The following is an 18,575-nucleotide window of genomic DNA, read 5'->3' as shown; positions in this document are numbered from 1 at the left end:
TTTTTCAACAAGAAAAAAAATACACCAGTAGAAAAACGGGACAAAGATATACACAGGACATTCTTAAAGGATTCTTAAAGGGATAAATATAAATGGCAACAGACATATGAAAAATGTTTACCATCCATTGATCAAATTAATGAAAATTAAAACAATAAAATGAGATGGTATTTTACCCTTTCAAAATGACAAGTTTCAAACTTATGATACATACCTAGTATTGATGAGAAAATGGGATGTGGATTCCCACTTACACTGCTGGTAATGCTATAAGATTGATCCATTCTTTGTGAAGTATAATTAGGTAATATGTTAGGGTTTGTTTTTTTGTTTTGTTTTGTTTTCCAAATGTGCATCTCTTTGACCTGACAGTTCAACTTCAAGGAATCTCTTATAGGAAAGTATTCAAGTATACATGGAGAGATTTAGTTAAAAGGCTACTCCTTCGAGCAGTGTTTTTAAAATAAAGGGTTGATTAAAATATGAAATATTTATATAACAGAATATCATATGGTTATTCATCATATTATGGAAGCATTTTTATGGACATGAAAAGATGTTTATGATTTTTAAGTAAAAAATGATTATAAAATAGTTTATATAATATACATCAAAAGATGAATAATTATCTGAGTAGTAAGATTATGGTAATTTTTTTCTTCTATTTTAACTTTGTGCATTTTCTAATTTATCTACTTACTGTATATTTACTACTTGATCATTTCTTTCAAAATGAATGTAATTTTTAGAAATTTTCTAATACAGCGTGTTGTTTCTACATTTAAAGAAACCAAGGTTTCAAAGTTACAGCTAAAAAGTACCTGAACTAGGAATTAATCTTCTTGCCCCAAGTTCAGGGCTGTTTCTCTTACACATTGCTTTGTATATTAACTCTGATTAGATGGCCAGTGCTTCCAGTCAGGGGCTATTATTTAATACATACTCACATTTTTTTCCTCCCCTGCACTTAGCCTGGTGTCTTGCCACAGAAGTAAACCTTCAGGAAAGATCTATTGGATTGAATGTCTTGTGGGGTAAGGTCCAGGTTTTTTTGTTGTGTTTTGTTTTTTTGAGAGGGAGTCTTGCTGTGTTGCCCAGGCTGGACTGCAATGGTGTGATCTCGGCTCACTGTAACCTCCACCTCCTGGATTCAAGTGATTCTCCTGCCTCAGCCTCCCGAGTAGCTGGGATTACAGGCACCCACCACCACACCTGGCTAATTTTTGTATTTTAGTAGAGATGGGGTTTCACCATGTTGGCCAGGCTGGTCTCGAACTCCTGACCTCAAGTGATCACCCGCCTCAGCCTCCCAAAATGCTGGGATGACAGGCATGAGCCACCATGCCCAGCCACGGCCCAGTATTTTTATGAATCTTATTCCCCAGACATAACATACACACAAACACTAACCTAGTTTCATACTTGTTTTCATAAGCTTGCTAAGAAGAATGTTTCTTTCTCTTTTCATCACAAGAGCCTTTAAAAAGGGCTTTGCTTCGTTACTTTCTTCCTCTGTTAGATTACAGAGATACTTTATGAGAAGATAGAGAAGGAATGGCTTTGCATTTATTCTTGTCTTTTGGTTAGATGTCTTGTCCTCCCTCTTTCAGCACATCCCTGCTGTCTCCTAGCTTTCAGGTCCTTTTGCTGTTAGCATTCATCAAGCCAGTGTGCCACTCTTGATTTTCCTGCCATCGTCAGGAGGGAGCCACCAGTGTCCGAAGGGTGCACATGACCATCTTTATTCTGTCTCTTTTCTCCCTTTTATGGGCCATCTTTGTCATTCTCTATCCAGTGTGTTTCTTCCTCTTCTGAGTCTGAATCATTTCCCTCAAAGATGTTATCTTTGCTGCCTACTTTAGATTTTTCGAGTTGAATTTCTCTTTGGGTTCTTCTCCTGAAGGTCCTTCTGGCTTCTCTGTTTACTTCTCACAGTGCAGTCACCACCTGATTGATTTCACTTGTCCTACATCTTCTGCACGTGCAGGATCCATCTCACTAATTTCCAGCTGTTCTTCTCCCCTCTCCCCCTTCCCTTTTCTGTTTTTCTTCTTCTTTTTTGTCCTCCCACTACCATGAACTCTTCCTCTCACTTTGTTTTGCCTTATTCTTCCTGTAAGATCCTTTACCCTCCTCACTGCCTTTTGCAGAAGTTTATATGTCTCTGTGTGACTTTAGCCCAGCCTTCATTGAAACTACTTTCTTTTCCATTTTTATCAGATCCTAATTTGGTGAAAGTTTTACGTACTTTTTCTGTATATGTACAGGGAGACTTTTTTTGCCCCTAGTGGTATTATACCTTGGCATGTCGTATTCTGTCCCATTTTTATACTCAACTTCATGTGCATTCATGAGCTTCACTAGAACATATTTTTGGGCTTCTATATATGATACAAGCTTACCTGGAGTAGCTCTGTTTAACAAATTTAAAATCAAGAAACATCAAGTGATAAAGAATTTTTGCCCCTCATGTGTAAATGTGTTTTATATGAAAAGATAGTGCGACCATTGATTTAAGATTGGGCCTGTTCCTTAAAGCACAGGTGTCCCCTACACCTCCTGTGCCCCCAGGGAAAGCCCTTCAGGAATGGTTAGCCATTGCCCTTTCTTGCCACAGTGTGCCAGCTGTCACTTTTCTCAGGAGTGGTCGATGGAGTTGACTGCTACCTTAACCAGATTTGCCATCGTTCTGAAACTGCCGTGTGTTTTCTAAGGACAACCAGGTGTTAAGCCTTTCTCTTTAGAAGAAGGACAGTAACCTTTTTGTGTAAGTCCAGAACTTATCAATGCTGTATGAATGATTGCATTAAAAAATGTTAGGTTTAGCCCCACTAGTTTATCTCACACTAGTTGTAGTGCAAATACTACATGTTGTCTAAGGAAGCAACTTCTTGTTTCATCTGCATATTGGTTCTTGATTTTTATGAATTGTATAATTTGTTTTACATCAAAGCCACATCTAGATGCTTATTTGTTACTATCTTGGTCAAAAATGAGACAACCCATTTTTTAATTGATTTGAAAAATGTCATAACCTAAATATATAAAAGTAGGCATAGCCATAGACTAGATGAAAGAATGCTATTTAATAAAATTATCTATATCCTTCCGAATCACTAACCCTGAATATCATCCATGAGGACTTTTTTTCCCATTGAATGAAGAATTTCATATACTCTGATTGCCTGCTCTTCATTTCTGGAAGTTACTTATGGTTTGGAGTTTTTAGTGTCTATATTTGGGGATTTTATTTCTTTCTTGCTTACATTAACCTGTCAATGCAGGAGCAGGCCTTAAACAATTGCCAATGATACAAAAAGATGCTAACAATGTTTGAGAGGCAAACTAGAAGATAGGAAATTAGTATTTTGGTCTTTTTTAGTTGTGTTTGTATGTGTTTGTGTTTTACACAGTGTCCTTTATTACCTGTGCTGTTGCCTGAGCACACTAAGATTTGGTTGTAGTCAGAAGACATTATTCAAGTTTATTTAGTACATTTTGTGTATTTTTCTTTCCAGTAAAGAATTGAAGAAAAGTTAAGAGATGCCCAAATGCACAGAGGTGAAAATGACAAACCAAATGGAATTTCTCTTCAGAGTTCAGAATTTTCAGATACTAAGGAGGAAGAAAGGATCCACTACTTCTTGTTCTTATGAATGACTCTAGAAAAATCAGAATCAAGTTGTGGGTGGAAAAATCAATGTGGCCTTTGAGTTCAGTTGTTATAAACCATTGTGATTGTTGTTGGTCAAAGTATTGGTACTTATATTGTTAGTAATTGCATCATAATTACATTACCAGTGTTGGAAAACTAATGAAGAAAACACTGTAATTGCTACTCAGCAAATGTGAGTAAAAGGTGTTTGCGTTGTTAGGATGTCTGTTAAGTAATCATTTAATATTATTATATTGGTAATGTGGTTGTATGTGTGATGCTATGCCCAGAATATGAAGTATCTGTTTTTGAAATTCACTTTATTTAAAAGATAAGCAGCTGACTGGGCACGGTGCCTCATGCCTGTAATCCTAGCACCTTGGGAGGCTGAGGCAGGTGGATCACCTAAGGTCAGGAGTTCAACACCAGCCTGACCAACATGGTGAAACCCCATCTCTACTAAAAATACAAAAATCAGCCGGGTCTCATGGCAGGCACCTGTAATCCCATCTACTGAGGCAGGAGAATTGCTTGACCCAGGAGGCAGAGGTTGCAGTGAGCCAAGATCACGCCATTGCACTCCAGCCTGGGGGACAGAGCAAGACTCTATCTCCAAAAAACAAAAAAGATAAGCAGCTTTAGAATATGGCGCATTCAAAATGGTCTCAGTAACAAAGACATTAAAAGAAAACAATTTACTTTCTAATTAAAATTTTGTGTTTCTTAAGAACAAATCATATAGGTAACTTCATAGACCTAAATTAAAAGTGATTTTTGGCTGGACTGGCAACAGTGTTCCCAATGTCTTTACTTTTTAAAAAAGGCATTTCATATTTAAGCACATACCTATTTTGTAGACTTACATTGTTTAATATTTATTTTAATCTTAATATTTTTACATTATTATCTTGCATTATTTTTTTCTAAGTTCCAGAATAATAGTGTCATTATTATAGACTATATGTTTTGAAGTTTGATATTATAATGGGATATTCATTTTTTGTTCTTTTCTTGACTCCTTTCTCAACTGTGTGGTAAGGTCTGCTGATAAAATATTTAACCCCAAGAAAGTGAAAACTAATATAAAATTAGAAAGACCTGTCCAAATTAGACAGTCAATTCCATTAAAATAAGAAGTGAGAAAAACAATGTTGGGCATTGAGGTGTAAATTTTGCCCAGATGTATACCCAGTGTGAAATATCTTCTAATAAAAATATATTTGGCTCTTATCCCTGCACATGCAGAGGTATAAAAATTGGTAAACATGTCCCGCTGTGTAGAACTTTTAAAAAAAAGGCATTTTTGAAAGTGTTGAGTGGCACTGATAACTGGTGAAGCCTACAGCCATCCGCCCAAAAGTCTGTTCTGATGGCACTGAGTTTTCATTGTTCTGGATGTATAAGTCTGTGTGTCAGGTACAGCTGGGCCCAGCCAGCTTGAGTCACTCTTGTACAAGCTTGTTTTTTTCTGTCTTGTGAATGCACTTGATAATTTAAAAATAAAAATATCTGTTTCTCTGCAGTTTCAGCTAATAATTTTGAGATATGTGTTGATTTTCTGATTGAATCACCAAGAACTTCAACAGGTTTAGAAATAAGATGAATGAAAAATATGTCAGGGGGAGCTAAGCATTTGCTAAGCTCTTGATGTTTATATGAAAAATAAAGGGTTGTTTTTATATTGCAACTACTAAAGACAAAAAAAGCAGTTGAAGCAAACACCAGGAAAATTTGGCTCTACTGAAAGCCCAGTCCTTTTCCCCTTTGTCTCGCTGACAAAGTAAGACTAGGGTTATGTTCATGAATAGATTAATAAAAGATCTTTCTTTACCACACAATCTGAGATGAGATGGGGTGGGGGAGATCATGACAGTGCCCTCCAAGCAATAGATCCAGCTGATAATCAAGCAGAAAATCAGACACCAGAATCCATTTGATGATGTACGGCATTAAACATTTCCTTATAACAAATTGGGTTTGTTTTATCTTTATTCTGAAAGTATTGAATTTTATCCCATGTCATCTCTTTTCTCCAAACAAGTAACAATTTGACACAGTCTTCTTCTATATCTAAATAATATTTTTAAACCATTGTTAGAAATGCACTGCCCAGTTATTGATCCAACTCTGTCTTGAAGATTAATGTTTCTTCAGTATTGAAATGATACTATGTATAGGACTTGGAAAGCTAGAATAAAAATCAAGTTTTTAAAAGATTTAAAACATGAAATATTTTACACAGTGAATGCAAATTTATGTTTAAAATGCATATTTTAAATGAAATCAGTGCTTTTAAATGGCTAATGCTTAGTACTTCTGAAATCTTGTGCAGGGTTTCTATCACATACAAATGAATACTTGACCTTCATATTATCTTTAAATTATAGAAGAATTTAAAGAAAGAAAGATGTCTTTAGGAAGCTCGGCAAGACTATATTTGAGAAATAACTTACCATTTTATAGCTTCATGTGACATGTTGTCACTTTAGTCATATATTTAGCCACAAATATTTTTAAGAGGAAGATCTAGAAACTATAACAAAAGTTTGTGACCTTACACTTCTATATGTATTCAAATGATTTCCATCTGATGGCCATATCTGTTTAGTGAATTATGGAAACACTTTTAAGCAATCCAAATGTTTTAAGCTATATATTTGTTCATTTCTATTTAATTGAACTGTACCGAAAATAGTCCCCAAATCCTCACTTTATTATGTACATGACCTCATTTACTCTTCACATCAAATCCATGAGATAGATAAAATCTTCCCTGCTCTACAACTAAGGAAACCAAGTTCTGAAGGTTAAGTAACTTCTTCAACTGCACAACTGCAGCCACTGCTAGTTGCAAATGGAGATATCAGACTCCACTGGGTGATCTGTAAAGTACTGGATCTCAGTTGCTGTGGAGAGGAAAATGCTGATATTTGGACATGACAACACACACAAGAGTAAGGAAGCAGTTGGCATGTGCCTATGACCACACTCAGGGACTAGAAACATCTCAAATGTTTGTCATTCAACAGTGACCTAAATAAAATAAAATATATCTGAGTGAACTTTTTTTAAAAAAAACTGATCATTTGTTTGTCATAATTATTTTAGTAAATCTTTACTCCATACTATAATTATGTTTCCTTAAGAAACAGATTCTATAGAATCAAACTAATTACATGTACAGTAACATTTTATTCAAGAAACCGAAAAGGCGCCATTCCAGTCATATATGAGAGAATAAAAACATCAAGAAGCATGTCAATCAAAAGGCTGTGTTGACTGGAGAACTCATTCTATGGATGGACACAATTATATGCAGGAGAATTGAATGTCAGCATCATTTAGGGTTAACAATGGACTAACTAGGCAAAAGCAGACAGCTACTCTCTGCCGAGGCCCAGGAAGCAAACTTGGTAATGAGGCACTTCATTCTTCATATCCTTCTGCTCTAATTATTGTGAATAGGAAATACTTTAAGCTAAGGCGGGAACTGGGTAACAAAAACATTTGTTTTGTAAACACGAAGAATGCTATTTTTCTAATGATCCCCTTCAAATCTACATCAAGCATATGTTGTGAGCAGTGTGTTTTCTAAAGTTGCTCTTCTAACACCTCAAATTCATACTGATTATGGATGGGTTATTTTCGTCTCGAAAAGCTAGGGAGGCTAATGCTGCTAAGAATCAACAATTTTAGTTTCTCCTCAATCTAAAAAAGGGATATGTACACCACACATAATTCATGTTCTACCTCTTATCACTTAGGTCAAAATGCTCCAATATATACTTCAGTGTTATTTCTAAAAGTACTAAACAATATGATTTGTACTCACTGCAGTTCATTTCTTCATAAAAATGATTTGAGCCCAATGAAAGAATAGAAGAAAATTTAAGAATGGTTTCCTTATAAAACATGTATGTAAGTAAACTCAAATATTGCCAATCAAAGGATGATTTCTTAACATTGCTTGGAGTGGAGATGTTAGTGAAGATAAGAAAAAAATAGTCTGAAAGGAGGAAAAAGCAAGAAGTTGAGGAACATAACTTGCTGCCAGAGCAAAAATAAGCAACTGAAGCTTGCGCAAAGCGGTCACAAGACTAAAGGAAGAAGGTTCCCTGGAGAAAAGTTTGGTAGCTTCAGTTTGGTTTTTTGATGTTTTCAGCTGAGAATCAGTAGTTAAGGTGTTTTTTTTTGGTCTTAAATTTGTTCACAGGGCCATTCTGTATAAATGCTCCACATAACTTTTCCTGAACTATGATTCTTTAATAAAAGTTAAGCACAGTAATGTGTTTAACCATCCCTGCCTATTATACAAAAGTTAATGTTCAGACGTGTCTACTGAAGCTACTTTTAGCAACTAAATATTTCCATGGTGGTAAAGAAATATCAGTAAAATCTATGCACTTTAAGCACATCGAATTCTTATACTTATCATGTGTGCAGGCAGAGTGCATAATAAACTAGTCTATAGCAGCTGTAAATTTCTGAGGATTTATCTAACCACAAATACATTGAAATGGGGAAATGGGTCTATATTAAACTATGCAAGATGCTGCTGGAGCGTTGCCATTTCTGCAACATCCTGTAATTAATTTATCATGACAGGTCTGGCAAACTGAAACATCCAATACACTTGCGACAGACTGTTATACTATAGTTGTTAGAGATCCTGTAGTTACATTAAGTGAAGGTAGATTTTTTTTTTTTTGCCTTCATACATGAATATAGGGCTGTTAATATTTAGAGTACCCTGTAGCCAAGGACAGATTGTAATTTTTGAATTTCAAAATAACAATATATAGAATATGGAAAATATCCCAGACTGAAATCATGAGTTCAGTCTTTTCTCTGCCATGTGTGGTCTTTTCCTGAAGAGGGACAGTCCTGGGAAGGGGAACGATACAGTTTGGTCAGCGCTTCCCATGCATGTGTCCCTCGGGCTAGATAGGATGGATTCTCTCCTGGAAGATTTGAAGATCAGTTCTCTCTTGGTTGTCTCTCAAACACATTCTTTTCCTGTAAGCCAAGCTCACAAGACCAGCTTCTGTGTGCCAGCCTCTTCTGGAAGCTGCAGTCCTGCCATTTGCAAACTTAAAGTACAAATGATACAGAAATTATTCCTGCTCCAACCCCATCCAATCCAGAGAAAGAAGAAAATGTAAAGCTTGTGGGGTTTTTGGCCAAAATAGATCCTGTCTAACAATATGTTATTTGTTGGTTCATATCAGTGTGAAAGACAGAGCCACTCTTGACTTGATGTGTGTAATTTGATGCAGGTGAAATAGTGACTGACGCTAAGGATGGAGCTATGTAGTAAACGAGGCTTCTTGCTCCAGGAGTGAAGTGAAGATACTTCCCATGAAAAGTGAGATCTATATTGTATGACGGTCCACAGCCTTGCCCATTTCCTAGAGAAGATCAGTTTCTCAGTCTACAAACAAGTGGAGTCAAGGGGGTCTGAGAACCTTAAATCTGGACATTTCAGTGAGAAGGAAAAGATGTTGGGGAAAGGTCCCAGGGATGGTGAATGAGTCCTGCTCAGTGGGAAAGAGGTGAGAAGCTGGGCAAGGGGCCTCAGGTGGTCCCAGCCTGCTTACTGCAGGTTAACTGTAAACACTTGACTAGTTGTGTGTTCTTTGTATTTTCTTTCTTTATCCTTACTATTGGAAACAGATCCTGTCTCGGAAGACCTAAGAGGTTTGTTGCTTGGGATTAAGTTTTAAAAGAAAAGCATCCAGCAGATCCCCAAACTGAGTAGCTCAAGGGAAACGTGAATGAGAGACCATGGAGGAGAAGCTTGTGTGCCCTCCTGCTTCCTCCACCGGAAGGTCCCCTTCCAGAGCTATTCCATGTCACCGTTGGGAAATCAGGTGGAGGGTGTGCCCAAAAACATGAGAACGAAGACCCTTCTTTCACACAAGTGACTTGTCCAGGACCACAGACACCAGTGGCAGCACCCTGCCTCCTCCTGCCAACTCCCGCTGTTTAGGGAACATTCTCACCTAAGCGGCATCATCAAATCCTAATGCTGAAAAGTCCTGTATTTTCTCAACCTCCTACACAACTAAAACTGAATATCCCTCATAGAACACGGTCTATGTTCTGATAAATCCCACTTTAAAACCAGGTTATTATAGGCCGGGCACGATGGCTCACGCCTGTAATCTCAGCACTTTGGGAGGCCGAGGCGGGCGGATCACGAGGTCAGGAGTTCGAGACCAGTCTGGCCAACATAGTGAAACCCCGTCTCTACTAAAAATACTCAAAAAATTAGCCGGGCGTGGTGGTGTGCGCCTGTAATCCCAGCTACTCGGGAGGCTGAGGCAGGAGAATCATGTGAACCCAGGAGGCGGAGGTTGCAGTGAGCCAAGATCGCGCCAGTGCACTCCAGCCTGGGCGACAGAATGAGACTCTGTCTCAGAAAAAAGAAAAAAGAAAATTTAAAAAATAAAAATAAAAAATAAAACCAGGTTATTACAAATGATGAGTTTGAATAAATGAGGGTAAAAGTAGGTAAAAAATGTAAACAAGGTGGCATCAGAGAGTCAGGAGAAATGACATTTCTATGCACACATGGCGGGAGGATGTTAGGTTTTTTATTTTTATTTTTATTTTACTTTAAGTTCCGGGATACATGTGCAGAACATGCAGGTTTGTTACATAGGTATACGTGTGCCATGGTGGTTTGCGGCACCCATCAACCTGTCATCTAGGTGTTAAGCCCCACATACATTAGCTATTTGCCCTGATGCTCTCCCTCCTCTCGCCCTCCCCACCATTTATTTTCATTTTTTGACTATACTGACAACTGGATACAGATAGTGTGACTAATTCTATTTACCTACCAGTAGCTGGAATTAAGGACTACTTTCCTAAATATATTTTTATAATTTAGGATCCTCAATAATTTTAACACTTAAATATGTGTTTTAATGTATGTGTATGTCAAAGAATGTGTACACATTCACTTACTCAACAGCTTAATTGCTGAATGCCCGTTTGTTGACAGACACTTGAACCAGGAGCCTTGGCTCTTCTACTCTGTTTCACCTTGAAATTGTCACATATTTATTATGGCTGCTGTCACCCTACAGAGGCTGTCAGAGGAACTCCATACTCTACCAAACTTGAGCCTCATTAACAATCTTTAGTAGACAAAAAAAGCATTATTCTCCCACTTTTAAAAACCAGTTACAAAGAAGTCAAATGACTAGACCAACAACCATTGATCAGAACCCAGGTGCCCTCTGCCCAGTGCTATGTTTTTCCAAACAGGAAAATTCTTTACTGACATCGGAGAAATGTGGAAATAAATTATAAGACAAGCCAATCTGTGCTCCCTGTGTAAGACACAACTATGAATTAGTAAGGCTAATTTAGATATATGTTTTTTGGAATCAACTATGGTCTCTTCCTGTAGTCATTTATGTTTGTGTTTTTGCTGCAATTCTCTGTTTGTGTACTTTATTTTTGTGCAAGAATCTAAAATATGAAATCCCAACACAGGTCAAATAAGAGAATTTTTAAAAATATTTTTATTTCAATAGCTTTTGGAGTACGAGTGGTTTTTGGTTACATGGATTAATTATATAGTGGTGAAGTCTGAGATTTTAGTGTACCCATCACCCAAGGAGTGTACGTTGTACCCTATATATAGTTTTTTATCCCACACCCCTCCTCCCACCTTCCCCCTTCTGAGTCTCCAAAGACAATATATCACTGTATGTCCTTATGTCCTCATAGCTTAGCTCCCACTTTTAAGTGAGAACGTATGGTATTTGGTTTTCCATCCCTGAATTACTTCACTTAGAATCGTGGCCTTCAGCACTATCCAAGTTGCTGCAAAAGACATTATTTTGTCCCTTTTTATGACTGAGTAGTATTCCATGGTGTATACATGCCACATTTTCTTTTTTTGTTGTTTTTTTTGTATTGTTTTTGAGACAGTTTCACTCTTGTTGCCCAAGCTGGAATGCAATGGCACAATCTCGGCTCAGTGCAACCTCCGCCTCCCTGATTCAAGCGATTCTTCTACCTCAGCCTCCAGAGTAGCTGGGATTACAGGCGCCTGCCACCATGCCTGGCTAATTTTTTTTTTTTTTTTTTTTTTTTGAATTTTTAGTAGAGACAAGGTTTCACCATGTTGGCCAGGCTGGTCTCGAACTCGACCTCAGGTGATTCACCCACCTTGGCCTCCCAAAGTGCTGAGATGACAGGTGTGAGCCACCGCGCCCAGCCCAACATGCCACATTTTCTTTATCCGCTCATTGGTTGATGGCCACTTAGGTTGGTTCCATATCTTTGAAGCTGTGAATTGTGCTGCAATAAACATGTGTGTGCATGTGTTTTTTCATTTAATTACTTGTTTTCCTTTGGGTAGATAGCCAGTAGTGGGGTTGATGGTAGATCTACATTTAGTTCTTTAAGGAATCTCCATATTGTTATCCATACAGGTTGTACTAATTTACATTCCCACCAGCAGTGTAAAACCTTTTCACCACATCCACGCCAACATCTATTGTTTTCTGACTTTAATGATGGCCATTCTTATCGCTTCTCAGCCTTTTGGCTAAGATCAAGTGTAATAATAGCCATTCTTGCAGGAGTAAGGTGATATCTCATTGTGGTTTTAATTTACATTTCCCTGATGTTTAGTGATGTTGAGCATTTATTTATGTTTCCCGGCAATTTGTATATCTTCTTTTGAGAAATGTCTATTTATGTCATTTGCCTACTTTTTGATGGGATTTTTTTTTCTTGCTGATTTGTTTGAGTTCCTTATAGATTCTGGATACTAGTCCTTCGTTAGGTGCATAATTTGCAAATATTTCCTCCCATTCTGTGCATTGTTTGTTTACTCTGATGATTATTTCTTTTGCTGTGCAGAAGCTTTTTAATTTAATCAGGTCCTATTTATTTTTGTTTTGCTGAATTTGCTTTTGGGGTTTGAGTCATGAATTCTTTGCTTAGGCCAATGTCCAGAAGAGTTTTTCCAACATTATCTTCTATAATTTTTATGGTTTCAGGTCTTAGATTTAAATCTTTGATCCACCTTGAGTAGATTTTTGTATAAGGTGAGAGATATGGATCCAGTTTCATTCTTCTACACGTGGCTATCCAGTTTTTCCAGCATCATTTATGAAATAGGGTGTCCTTTCCACAGTTTATGTTTTTGTATCAAGTAAGAGCATTTAAATTTTATGTTTTGTAAATGGGAAAAAGAGATATGCAGAAAAGACCAGAATTCCTTTTTCAAAACCTTTTTATGAGCCAAACAAAACACAATCATTTAATGCATTGTATATTCAAATCCAATAGTTATTGTTCAAATGCAAATAAATTGTGTTTTCTATTAAGGGGTAATATATTTCCGTTTGACCTAAAGCTTCATTAGATCAACTCACCAGGCTGGAAGTACCACAGACCACTTCATGAAATGCAAGCCTGACCACACCACAGCCTCCTTAAAACTCCACACTGAAGCCCCATCCATTATCCTAAATCCATTGAGATCTTCCTGTTTGCCTAGAATAATTCCTATACATCTATCTTTGTGCCCTCTGATACCACAAATGAAATTCAGTCACCTTGGAAGTGACAGAAAAATTAAGAAACTTGGTTGATACCTGTAAAAGTCCAAGTATCGTTTACAGCCATACCACCCTGAACGCACCCAATCTCAGCTGAAAAAGTACAAGCAGCTCAGCAGTGTGGACAAAAGCCTCCAGGATCCACTCCTGTGGCTTTTCCAGGTTCATTGGCTTGCTGTGGAAGTCCTCTGCTCACATGGCAGCAGGACCATACTACTTCCCTCCGATGACCATTGACACTCCAAGCCTTTGAGTTCTTGCTACTTGAAAACAGTTTTTTCCCAGTGCCTTTCCTGGGTATTACCATTCTGGTTTCATCTCAAATGTCACATGCACTAAGATTCCTTTCCTGATCTGTTAACGTTGGGTGAGTTACCTCCCAGTGTTCTCATTATGCCCTACACCTAATGCCTATCAAGACGTTAGCACAGAACATTGAAACTGACATACCTATAGATTGTGAGCTCACGAAAGTTAGAAATGCTATCATGCACATCTTTGTATGCATGACGCCAGCCACTGACTTGGCACACAGTAGGAGGCTGAAAATGCTGTTCGGACCTGGGCGTGGATCACAATAGAAAGGCTGAAATAACAATCTACTAATATTCTCCATCTATCAATCAACATGTATTATTCAATATATCTTTTCTGCCTGAGACAATTCTTATAATTGCTCAGTATCACAGAATGTTCTCAAATGGAATATAATCTTTTAAAAATTCTAAATGCCCAGCAAGAATAGGGAATTTATGGAGAAATCTAAAAATATTTCATTAGTCATTCTACCATAGCTTCCCGTGGTCACAGCTGTCTTCTTTCTTTTTTCATTCTCTCTTCCCTATATCACACTCTCTTTTTTTCTCATTTCTGGCTCCCTTTTTTCTTCTTCTCTGCCTGACTTCAGCCAGTAGCATTCAATGAACTCAAAATTTAACCATTAACACGACTACTGATCACTGTCTCAGTCTGCTCCTGATGCTGGGGAATCCCAGATGGCAGTCCCTTCCACGCTGTGAACTTGGAGACCTTCACTCATGCCTGAAGTGCATGCTGAGTAACTTTTTATTTACATAAAGACACAATCTTAAAATGCGGGATGTAATCTTCCTTTTATGTCTTTAACTTTTTTTATTGAGGCAAATTAGCCAGAAGATTAAATCTGTTTTGCATCATATTTTGCATTCTCATTCATTTGTGGATAAATAGCCTTCAAAAGACTTCTAAAAATTTGTATATCTAAACATTGTTGCCTGTGAATCTGATATCTCAGTCACTTTTTTCTTTACAATTTCAATAGTTATCTGAGAGAAAAGATTCCTAGATTCATAAACAAAAGTCCAGAGCATCACTGTGGCTGAGTCTGATCATCCAACGATAAGGATTCACAGTTCCTTGGGTTAGTCTTTGTGCCATTAAGTGAACCTAGTCCTTTGCATCACCCATATTTTTATAATCTAAAAAAAAAATCTAAAAGCTTCAAACAACTCTTTGTTCGACAAGCAAGCCCAATATCCAGCCCAGCCAGCAGTGTTGACATTAGAAGTTTTGGCCAGATGTAGTGGCTCACACCTGTAATCCCAACACTTTGGGCGGCAGAGGCAGGCAGATCACAAGGTCAGGAGTTCGAGACCAGCCTGACCAACGTGGTGAAACCCCATCTCTACCAAAAATACAAAAATTAGCCAGGCATGGTGGCATGCACCTGTAGTCCCAGCTACTCAGGAGGCTGAGGCAGGAGAATCATTGAACCCAGGAGGCAGAGGTTACCGTGAGATCACGCCACTGCACTCCAGCCTGGGCGACAGAGCGAAACTCCATCTAAAAAAAAAAAAAAAAAAAAAAGTTTCAAGAGCACCCTGATGACCACGAGGCAGAGGTGTAGAAGTCACGCTTACACTGACTGGCTGGAGGAAAGACATGGAACTCAACGTCCTCTGGCACTGGTTTAGTTCAGCCTCATCTGCGCATGGTCAGGGCACTGTCAGTCGGGTTTCTATGTGACTGACAGCAATGCTGCTGAACACCTTTAATTTACTCTTGATGTGCTTTCAACTTTTGAGTTTATACTCCTTCTGAGGATTTGTGTAACTATACTTCTAAGTATAAATGTTAGTCTGGTCAGCTCCTTAAGAATGGAGGCCATTGTGGGTAACCTCACTATGGCACCCACTCTGTCTACACAGCCAGAGAAATGTAATTTTGGCATTTATCATATTAAATAAATCACTCTTAGCCAAGCGTGGTGGTTCTCGCCTGTAATCCCAGCACTTTGGGAGGCCGAGGCAGGCGGATTACTTGAGGCTAGGAATTCGAGACCAGCCTGGCCAACATGGCAAAACCCCGTCTCTACTAAAAATACAAAAATCAGCCAGGTGCAGTGGTGAGCATCTGTCATCCCAGCTACTCGGGAGGCTGAGGCAGGAGAATTGCTTAAACCCAGGAGGTGGAGGTTGCAGTGAGCCGAGACCGCACCACTGCATTCCAGCCTGGGCAACAGAGGGTGACTCTGTCTCAAAAAATATATAAAATAAAATAAAATAAAATAAAATAAATAAATTACTCTTAGTGATACCACATCACTCTGCTCAAAAATTTATTTAACCGCTTTAGTAGGCTGCAGCTATTAAGTTCACAAAATAATTGCCATTATTCCAATTTACTTTGTTCTATGTACAGAGTCATAATTTATCAGGAAAAGAAAAAGTGTTTATTGTTATAATTATTCATAATTATAGACTAATTTTAATAATAGCTAGCATCTGCTGAGCACACACTAGGTAAACTAGGATTCTTGTTAGGAAATGTGCACTATCTCATTCAATATTCAGAATAAACTTACAAGGTAGATATTACTACTTCCATTTGAAAACAAAACAAAAACCCTAAAGCTCAGAAAGGTTAAACAGTGTGTCTGAGATCACACAGCTTTTAAGTTGGGGTGTCAGGATCAGATTTCTGGGATGTCTGACTCCAAAATTCCCCTCTTAATCATTAGGTTACTGCCCTTGAGTGTGCCAAACTATACACTGTATTTCTTTTAAAATGAACTAGCTTCTTTTAAATGCTTCTTCCACTCACAGTTGACAAAAAGTAACTTTTTATTATTAAAAAATGAGTAAGATCCAGACCAGGCTACACAACATAGTGAGACCTCGTCTCCACAAAAAATAAGAAATAAAATAGCCAGGTTGGTGGCAGACACCTGTAGTTCCAGATTCTTGGGAGGCTGAGGTGGGAGGATTGCTTGAGCCCAGGAGAATAAGGCTGAAGTGAACCATGATCGCACCACTGCACCCCAGCCTGGGTAACAGTGAGACCCTGTCTCTAAAAAAAAAAAAAGAAAGAAAGAAAAAGAAAAACAGTGAAGGAAGCTAAACATTTAGTATTTTCCAAATTTCTAATACCTTTTACAAAACAATCTTCAACAAAATAGGTTGATCAAAATGATCTCAAGGTTGCATATTGCTCTGGAAATATTTATATATTTACATCAACCTTTAACATTTAGGCCAGGCACAGTGGCTCATGCCTGTAATCCTAACAGTTTGGGAGGCCAAAGCGGGCTGATCGCTTAAGCCCAGGAGTTTGAGACCAGCCTGGGCAACATGGTGAAACCCCGTCTCTACAAAAAAATACAAAAAAATTAGCCAGGCATAGTGGCATGTGCCTGTGGTCCCAGCTACTTGGGAGGCTGAAATGGGAGGATCGCTTGGAGCCTAGAAGGTTGAGGCTGCCGTGAGCTGTGATTGTGCTACTGTACTCCAGCCTGGGTAACAAAGAAAAAAACAAAAACAAAAAAACCTTTAACGTTTAAGTAAACTTTTTTTTTTCGAAATTTATGTGATACAGAGAAGTTATCCTAGTCCAAAAAGAATGGTGAATAGAAGACCATCCCCAATGCGTTCCACACCCTTGTAAGAATTATGACTATTAGGGTTGCTTTGGGATGAAAGGAGAGGTCCTTGTGGAAGATCTTCCTTCTTGGCATGTTCCCTCACTGTCCTAAGGAGACGGAGATGGCCCTTTGTCACTTGCAGCCCTTGTTGCACCATAAACAGCCTCATCGTAGGTGTTAATTTGCTGTCTGTCACATGATAATGTGTTTTCACATCTATTCCCAGTGCTTACCTTAGTGCTGGCACATAGTAGGCACATTCAATAAATAAAGAGCAGAGGCAGATCGAGGCCCACAGGCTTATTTTCTATCTATCAATAACCGATCTGAGGAGGAATCGTATGGAGGGATATTAACATATGGAAAATATGCAGTAGGATCACATCATCCCACATTGGCCCTGTGTCTATTTCTATTTCCTAGAGGAAATCTATTTCCACTCCTCCCTGCTTTCCACCTCCCTCCTCTCTTAGCCTATACCCCCGCCCCTCTGCCCTGGGCTCAGCTGCAAGGTGTCTTTTTAATTCTTACATTCTCTTTATTTACATCAAAATTGTTTGCAGAGCCCCACACCTTCTGGCTTCCAGCTGGTAGAAGGTGCAAACAAAAGCAAGACAAACACACACTGCATCTGTACCTTGAAACAGCCTCAATTCCAGGTGGTTGAAGGGACTCCCTGGGGCACCTGGAATTCAGGTGGGGCCAGAGCAGTGTTTCAAGTCAAGCCTGCCTGTAATTCCCCTTTCCTCTTTGCTGCCAGGCAGTGGAGAGCTGGGCGTACAGAGCCGATTGCTCAAGCTCTCTCAGGTGTGTGTATCTGGGTGTGTGCAGCAATGAAGGGCAGGCCAGTGCCCCGAAACTTAGCCCTTGGCTTCACCAAGGCGGCTGTGAGCCAACGTCAGGTTTCTGCGTCTGTTTCCTAAAAATCATATTCCTCCTGGACTAAAGGGGAAAATTCTTCTTCCTGTGGTTGTTCTTCTGAACTGTGGTACCAAATCTCTAGAGCCTGCCTTTTGGGAACTGAAGCAGGTAGTGAGGAATTCCTGCTCCAGCCATTCTGAGGCCAGGGAGGGGGCCCCGCCCCCGCTTCCTCCACAATATGTTCCAGTTTTCCCTGTCACTGATTGCTCCTGGTTACCTTGTGGTGCCAATGGATGTAAAGGCATGTCAACACTGCCGTTACAAGCTTTTCTTGTCAATGATTCATAACATTAGGACAAATAATCATCTGGCCTTAATCCTGGCAGGCAGAAAAAGTACAGCAGAGTTAACAGGAAGGTAACGTATGCAAGTAGTTGAGTATTTGCTAATTATTTCCTGACCCAGAGAACCCAATAGACTGTAGCAACAATTTTTCACCCTGTGGTGTTTAAACTTTCATAAGTAGAAAATGGACCTGGATCAGAAAGAAGGGAGATGGGCTTTAAAAAGA

General features: G+C 38.7%; 1 protein-coding gene across 24 annotated transcripts in view; it reads left to right on the top strand.

Annotated features, from left to right (window-relative positions):
- The window catches only part of AHI1 (Abelson helper integration site 1), a 217,531-nt gene extending 206,330 nt beyond the window's left edge, over positions 1-11,201 (top strand). For 22 of the 24 annotated variants that reach the window (XR_010157782.1, XR_010157781.1, XR_010157780.1 and 19 more), the window contains one exon: positions 3,519-5,177. Coding sequence is in view for 20 of the 24 variants with exons in the window: in XM_063812656.1 (XP_063668726.1) it covers positions 3,519-3,540 (22 nt within the window). In the remaining 4 variants the exon portion in view is untranslated. Of the gene's footprint in view, positions 1-3,518; positions 5,178-8,931 lie in introns of those variants that run through there. The other 2 variants (XR_010157779.1, XM_054686934.2) reach the window with 2 other exon arrangements.
- The last annotated feature ends 7,374 nt before the right edge of the window (positions 11,202-18,575 follow it).

The sequence above is a fragment of the Pan troglodytes genome, chromosome 5 (assembly GCF_028858775.2).
Source record: "Pan troglodytes isolate AG18354 chromosome 5, NHGRI_mPanTro3-v2.0_pri, whole genome shotgun sequence".
Taxonomy (NCBI): Eukaryota; Metazoa; Chordata; class Mammalia; order Primates; family Hominidae; genus Pan; species Pan troglodytes.
Note: the sequence above shows the minus strand (reverse complement) of the source record. Positions and strands in the feature narration are given on the sequence as shown.